Source organism: Austrofundulus limnaeus, unplaced genomic scaffold (assembly GCF_001266775.1).
Source record: "Austrofundulus limnaeus strain Quisiro unplaced genomic scaffold, Austrofundulus_limnaeus-1.0 Scaffold4, whole genome shotgun sequence".
Taxonomy (NCBI): domain Eukaryota; kingdom Metazoa; phylum Chordata; class Actinopteri; order Cyprinodontiformes; family Rivulidae; genus Austrofundulus; species Austrofundulus limnaeus.
In genome coordinates this window covers 4,680,969-4,688,825 of record NW_013952406.1, presented here as the reverse complement: position 1 = coordinate 4,688,825, position 7,857 = coordinate 4,680,969, and the positions used below count along the sequence as shown (strand labels likewise).

The window sequence follows — 7,857 nt, the reverse complement described above, 5'->3', positions numbered from 1 at the left end:
CACACACACACACACACACACACACACACACACACACACACACACTGTGTAAATCAGTACTAAATAACTTTTGATTTAGACACCCTATTTATAAGCCTATAAATGAATGAGAAAACTAATATTTGTTTCTCCTGTGTGAATCAACCTGCTTTCTTGTCTCATCCTGTCGACGCCGACTCTAATTTTTGTTCTACCCCAGCAGAGGGCAGCAGAGTGTAATTCTTCCTCTGATTTAAAAACAATGTGTTTGTCCACAGGAGRTCACCAGTGACCAGCCAACCCACTGTTCCCCAAGCTACACTCTCTGGTATGCTGTCAGCTAATTCAAACTTACAGTCTAAGGAGGTTTCTTTTATTAAGGCGCCACGGCTCCCAAACTCTGAAAAATGAGTCACCTGTAATGAAACTATATGAAGCATCACGAGGTGTGTGTTTTTGCTGAGCAAATAGTTGACTCCCTGCATTTATATGAGACTGAGGAAAGCTTAAAATGTACAGTGCTCAATTTTGGATACAGTTATGGATAGAAAAAGCTTTTTAATATACAGATCTGTACAAAAGATATGACTCATTCCTAAATTTTCTTACTAGGAACCAGACTAAACTTTTGAAATAGTTTTGAGTACTCTCACCTCGTTTCACCCAAGCTTTACTTTGACTGCTTTTCCACTCATTTTTAGCCCAAAAAATAAATAAAAAAGATTTAAAAATATATTAAAAAAGATTTAAATGAAATAGACAGTATTTTTTTTTATCACTTTGGGTGCTCTTCTCACGTTGCTTTTGTTTTACTCTCTGAGGCTGTGTCTGTCTCCTTCCCAGAGGAGACGTACCAGCAGATGGCTCGGGAGACTCTGGAGGAGCTGGACTGGTGTCTGGACCAGCTGGAGACCATTCAGACCCACCGCTCTGTCAGTGAGATGGCCTCCAACAAGGTGGGCAAACATCTCTGCACAAACACGAAACCCACTCACTGACCGCCAGCTAGACCGCTGTATGGCGCAAACGTCCTGATGAAAAACAGCTTTTATGAGTTTTATTTAAACACGTGGCTTATAAAACCTGCACACTCAGTAAAATACTCTTCCTCTAGAAGCATTCCTGTCAGGACTACTTGTTTTGTTTAAGAAGTTATCAGTGTCACTGCTAATGTATCATTATTGTAATAATTTATATAGAGTTTTATAGTTGAAGAGTTTAAGTTTTGGTTGTGGGAGTTACATTTTGAGCTGGTGAATATTTGTGTCTGTATGCGTGAACATGGACACCCATGGGTTTGTGTTTCTAGGGGCAGAGAAGGTGAGCGAGTTGGAAAGGATGTGACGATCTGCGGGTGGGGAGGAGATGGTGGGGTGGTGGTGGTGGTCCTGATGCTGATGTCTCTGCTGTAACCTTGGTTGCTATCTAACAGCAGCAGGGTCTGCCCTTCCCTTTTACTCATTGGCTTGCCTCTCTGACCATAAGACATGTGGTGYAGACAACAACCAATGAAAGGAAGACGACACTCCTTTAACACTCTTCTACCTTAAAGAGACAGTGTTGCATCCCTTGTTTTCGTTTARAAAAAGCTTATCATCTTCCACCTAAGTCTTAATAAATATGCTGATGTTTTGTGTTTATATTCCGTCAGACTGAAAAGGAAGAAACAATAGAACGACACAATTCCCATGTTTATGTGGAAGCACAGTGTGAAACGTCTCAAGGGGCAAACATGTTTTTTTTAACGCTGTGTTTCAGCAGCTGCAGCTGAGCTGCAGAAATCCTCCGGTTCGGAGGTGCTCACATGCATATTCCCACTCAGTCTCTCACTCTTACTCACACTCTCGCTCACACACATATTTTGACAGACGTACATGCTGTCGTGTCGCACATGCGCATTCGGCCTCGAACGGGAGGCACACACACACATACACGCACGCGCCTGCAGCCACTGCCTGATTAGCTTGCGAGGGCTGTCTACAGCATCCAGGGAAATGGCGCAAGAGGCAGAGCGTTGCAGGATGAACGGCAGTCTGAAGGAGCAGGAGTAGGGCGCTGGTGTTTTGGTCCCTTGAAGGATGGACTGACTCGGAGCAGGGGACGGGATCAATCAGGAGGCGAGCTGACTGCCTGTGTGCAGACTGAGAGGTGGCACGGACGGGCTGCTGCACCGGTAGGGCCTTTGGATCTGTACCATTGGGGAGGGGCAGAAGACGCAGGGAGAGGGAGACGCTTTTTCCCAGACCAGAGCTTTGGTGTGATCCTTCAGCCTGATCGTCTGCCAGAGGCCTACCTCCATCCCTCTCTGTCTCTTTCCACCCGAGCCTCTCTCATCCTCGTTTTTCTCTTGCTGTTATCATCTACACCCCCCCTCCTTCCGCTCTTCGTCTCCCTTTTCCCGATGTATTTGCTGCCATCCAAGTTCTCTTTTCCTCCATCATTCAATATCGCAGCCTTTGGTTTGTTTTGCTATCTCTCCATATTTTCTCTTTAACATTTTTTTGTGATCCAATTGAGCTCCTGCAATATTCTTTTCAAATTAACTCATCTTGTTCACCAACTGCTCCCTGTGTCCTTCACCCAGTCCCTCAGCTCCTCTCAATTTCCTTCCATCTTTACTCATCCAGCACCCAACTTCCTCCCCTGGTGACTTTAGATTTGGGTCAGCCTGCTCAGCAAATGGGATAAGATGTAGTCTCCACAGCAGCCAGATCCAGGGGGGGGTCCTGGTTTGCCCATCCGGTGGCGGGGCGGGGGGGACCCTCATCTTTTGAACACGCTAAGGCTGGAGCCTGACTCAGGACCGACGGCGGGGGCCAGCTTTGGAGTTCTGCATGTAGACAAGGACGATCGCCCTCAGCCCCTCTCCCCCCGCTCCCCGCGCCGGGGGCAGACGCCACTCTGGAGTGTCCCCCCGGCTTGACGGGCTGTGGCCTCTCCACGCACCCMCTGACGACGCCCTCATGCCACTGGGGCTCCCGCAGTGCCACCGCGCCGCTTCACTACCGTCCCGCCCGCCTGTGCCGTAGGCCCAGACCCTCGGTGGCCCTCAACATGGGTGTGGTCGAGACCATTGACCCGGCGCCRTCCCCTTGCCCCTCGCCTGTGCCGGGGGGCTACAGGCTGCCCCGCTCCTCCAGCTACAGTCCCCTGCAGGGGAGGCCGGGGGCAGAGCTGGACCTCGGTGTGGACGATGGAGGAGTTAGGGAGGGCGGTGGGATGACAGCAGAGCGCAGGACGCCCTTAGTTGACCTGTTCTGCGAGACCTGCTCAAGGCCCTGGCTCATTGGATGGTGGGACCAGGTAGGGCTGAGACAACTTTAGRACAGAGTGAAAAGTCTGCATGGTGTCGTTTTGGGTAAATGCTCYGGAAACTTCATGTACTGTTAGCCTGGCGAAGAAAAAAAGTTATAAATGATATTTTGTGTTTCATTTATTTTGTTTTAAAGGTAAAACATGAAATTATTTAAATACATTGTAGTGTTTGGTTGTGGTTTTGGGAGAAACTATCACATAGATATAAGAGAAAAGGTAATTTCTCCATGAATCTACCCAGGAGGGACAGAATTCATTACTTCTGCTCAGTGTTCACRTGGCAGATGTGTAAACAAAAAAGACTCATTCCTCATCCGTCCATGGATGTTGGTACTTTCACACCTGGTCTGCATCACTGCTCTATACATTAAAAAACCTGTTTCCAATGTGACAAATATAGCTCAGCCATTTTTATTGAAAGCATATTAGAGTACCACACAAAGACCACTTCCATCCTTTACATCTGAGTCATGTGTCCCTCTTGAGGCTGGCTTCAACAAGTGTGTGAAAGGAATGGACAAGGTTTTTGTTTTAAGACGGAGCATTTATTTCCTCCTTTTTTAAAAATTAAATCCATAGAAATGCTGCACAAAATACAACATACCTTTCTGTCCTTGTTTCTACCTGCATCAGAATGATCAGGTCACAGTTCAGAGCAAAGAGCGTGCGTCTGTGTGCRGTTTGTTGACCCATGACTGGTATACCATGAAAGGTTTATCCCTCCTGGGTCTTTTCCATGTGCAGGTGTGGAAGTGCCTACAGTCATGTGTGTACTGTGTTTCATTAGCTGGTGTCGGAGGAAGAGTGTTGTTGGTCCTGGCACCGGAGAAGTGTTGGTTGGCAGCTATGACTCAGCATTACAGCGTTAAAGGAGGAAAGAACGAGAGTGTGTGTGTACTTGTTTTTGTCACCTATTTAGGACCGTTTCCACTATACACACCTACCTTGTCAAGACCAGTAGTCCTAATGGGGACCAAAACGTCGGACCTAATATGGCGGAACTCCATTTTTAGTTTAGCCATTAGGTTTAGGACTAAGGTGTGAATTAAATATACATTGATCTGGCATCTTTACATCACTCTCCAGATTATTCCATAATCCTTTTCCTTGGATTGAAGAAAACCATTCCTTCAATCTGGTTCTAAAACAGCTCTTTTTTTAACCTAAATTTAATTGGATGATGTGTTTTTGTGAGTTGTATACATAACCTGTAAAATATTGCAAATCAACCAAATCATAGCGTTTCAATAATAATAATTTTTAAATATTTGAATATTGTATTGCATTATTTGTGTTCTTATAGGCAGCAGGTAGAGGTCACATCATTTTTCCTTAGCTTGATTCATTTTGCACATCGTGTTATCAAATTTGACTGAAATGTTGATGTGTTTAGTGCTGTGTCATTTTCTTTGTTCATTGCATTAAATTAAATTATGTGGCTTGTTAATATGCTGCCACGTCACTAACATTTTGTGTGCTAAGTAATAATTTGTTTACAGTAAATGTGTTTTGTTCAGTGTTATCATTTATCATTGCCTGTAGATGTTGGGGGGGGGGTCATTGTGTCAACTCAACCAGAGTTTGTCAGATAAAGCTTTTGATTTAGTTAGTAAATAGTTTAAAGAACTAAAGTCAGTCTCCTGATGCTGGACTGTGGTTGTTACTGGTTGCTTGTGTTTCAGCCACTAAAGAGAGGTGATTGAACATGAGAATTTGATCAATCACTCAGTAGACCTCTGAAAAATGTGTCCCCCTCACTTCTGAGATGGTGTTATGCCCTTGGAATTGAGTTTAGGTTAGTTTTAGGGTCAACCTGTGAGGTTAGCTTTAGGGTTGGTGGACAGGGTTAGGCTGTAGAAATGACTGGAAATGAATGGAAGTCAATGAACGGTCCTAATAAGGATAGAAATACAAACCTGTGTATGTGTTGGGATGGGGGTAGGTTTGGGTTGAGCCTAAATGTGCCACTGGGCTACGGCTCTCAAGGCTTTGAATGACCGGTTCTGCCCGACTACTTGCMTGATTTTCGGTTACAGTACATACGTACAGAGCCCCAGGCTGGAGAGAACGTTTCAGGAAAAAAAAACTAACAAAAGAACAAAAAGACGATGATGGCAGGAGACAAAGTGAAGCCTGAGACAGATTGTAAAGGCAGCCGCTGAGTTTTGTTTTCCTCGTGAAGAGGGGCTGGTGAGCCGGAGGTGAAACAGAGGGGAGGGCTGACCTTGGGAAAGGTCAGAGAGACACCTGCCGACTCCCTCAGATTGTCACCCAAACAGCCGCGGCTCTCRCATCAAGCTGAAGGACTGACTGTGAGGAGGCAGTTTCCATGGCAACTGCCTCCCGGTTGCCATGGGGACGGTTATGTGTGAAGGATCAGTCAGTGGGACACAGACTGAGGGGTCTGTCTAAACCACAAAGTGCCTCCTCATGACTCGTCTGATAGGAAGTCATTAAAACCTCGTGTTTGTCTGCGGCAGTAGAGCATCGCATAAAAGCTCGGAGAAGACTCGGAGCGGTTTCTTTCTGCGGGGATGATGTATTCACCTGATCACAGTTGTGTCTGCGACCTGCAGACTACGGCTGACACTGCAGATGCAGGAGGAACAATACATGTAAAAATGGCTCATTGCTGCGACACGGCTTTTAAAAGCCAGCCGAGCTGAGGTATTGAACAGCCTGTTCTCAGCTGAGAAAAGGATGATTCATAATTGATTCTCACACACTTTATAGATGAGGGCGATAATTTATTTTCTCAAAAGGAATTTCTGCTGGTGTGCAAATGAAATGTAAACCACAGTGTTAGGAATTTACAAGCCATCTCTCTGCTTCCACAATGTAACTTATGTGACTCACTTCTGTCTGCTCTCCCCTCAGTTCAAGAGGATGTTGAACAGGGAGCTGTCCCATTTGTCAGAGATGAGTCGCTCAGGGAACCAAGTGTCAGAATACATCTCCACTACCTTCCTAGGTAAAGTCAGCCCGGCGCCCGTTTGTCACCAAACCCGACAGACGTGAGGTTAAAGTGTCTGACCGTGGAGTCTTGATTGTTTCAGATAAGCAGAACGAAGTGGAGATCCCATCTCCGACTCTGAGGGAAAGGGAGAAGCCCATGTGTCACATCAGCGGTGTGAAGAAGCTCACGCACAGTTCCAGCCTTTCCAACTCCACTCTGCCTCGATTCGGCATCAAGACGGAACACGAGGAAGCTTTAGCCAGGGTGAMTGAAACCGAAAAGCAGCACAAGACATCAAAACCAACCCAGAACACAAAAATGTAACAGATGAGCATGCTTTCATTAAAAAGGATGTACATCACCTACCACTGTTTTAGATTTAAGTTGAGGAAAAGGTTCTAGCTGATTTGGACAAATCTTGATTTTGTGAATGACTCCAAGCTGCCACCACACAATTTTTAGCCCAAGTTCTAGCTATTATTGTGCTTTTTGAAGATTGATTTGCTGTGGCAACTATCTTGAATAAAGTAAACTCTAAAAGTTAATCAGCTTTAGAAGTACATATAATTATTACTTTCTACAAGTATGACAATAAAAATATTCCATGAAATGTACCTAATTACTGTCCTCGTTTACGTCCCATCTGTTGTTCCTTCAGGAGCTGAACGACTTAAACAAGTGGGGCCTTAATATCTTTCATGTGGCAGAGTTCTCCAACAACCGACCCCTCAGCTGCATCATGTTTGCCATCTTTCAGGTGAGACAAAATGACAAAAACTCAGCGAGGAATTTTTGGCAGCAGTTTGCAAAATATCACATAAACTCAAGAGGTGACCTTTAGTCTGAGCCGGTTGTTTTTACTCTTCAGGTTTTTGATGTTAGATCAGGCTTAGGGACATCAACCAATTGTTTAATTTAGACAATGACAACCGTTTGGTTACAGGTTATTTTTTTGTTCTGCTCTCGGAGGTGTAAGACGCTTTTTCCTTGGATTCACCACCTTGAGATGCACCAGCAGAACACTAGAGCAGATGGAAAATTGTTATCGTCTGCCTGACTCTTTCTGTTCCCAAAACAACTGATTACAGAATCTGGCTCTCCCCTTCAACAGCCTTGAGCTGCTGACTAAATTCTTCCTGGCTGGATTACGTCGATAAGGCTCTGCCCCACACCTCCCCCCTCCTCTGTCACCCGTCTAATCTGGCTCCTGAGCAGGCTGAGGGCCTCACAGAATGAACAGTTTACCATCAATATTCTGAACTATGGCTGCGCTGGTTTTGGGGACTGGATTCTTCGGGCCCCACTAAACTCACTTACTCCTCTGACTAATAAATCTGCCCTATGCAGAGGTTTTTTCATAAACACCATAGTGTTTCACAGTGTTGATATAATATGATGTTTTTGCTTTTTTCCCCTCATATTCCCTTGTGTTGTTTCTAGTTTTTCTGTTGTCTTGTTGTTAAGGTAGCACAACTGTGTTTGCTGCATGACCTGTCTTAACTGCACCCTCCCCCCTTCCCTGAATGTACAGCACCTTGTGAATTTATTTCTGTGAAAGGTGCTATATAAATAAAAATTTACTTACTTACTTACTTACTTACTTACTT

The 7,857-nt window shown here is 45.1% G+C and overlaps 1 protein-coding gene across 1 annotated transcript in view; it reads left to right on the top strand.

Annotated features, from left to right (window-relative positions):
- Positions 1-7,857, top strand: part of pde4a (phosphodiesterase 4A, cAMP-specific) — a gene marked incomplete in the record, with an annotated part of 55,891 nt that overhangs the window by 44,124 nt on the left and 3,910 nt on the right. Inside the window, 5 exon segments of the mRNA XM_014024294.1 lie at positions 262-307; positions 823-935; positions 6,172-6,265; positions 6,351-6,514; positions 6,909-7,007. Of these exon segments, the coding sequence (XP_013879748.1) occupies positions 262-307; positions 823-935; positions 6,172-6,265; positions 6,351-6,514; positions 6,909-7,007 (516 nt within the window).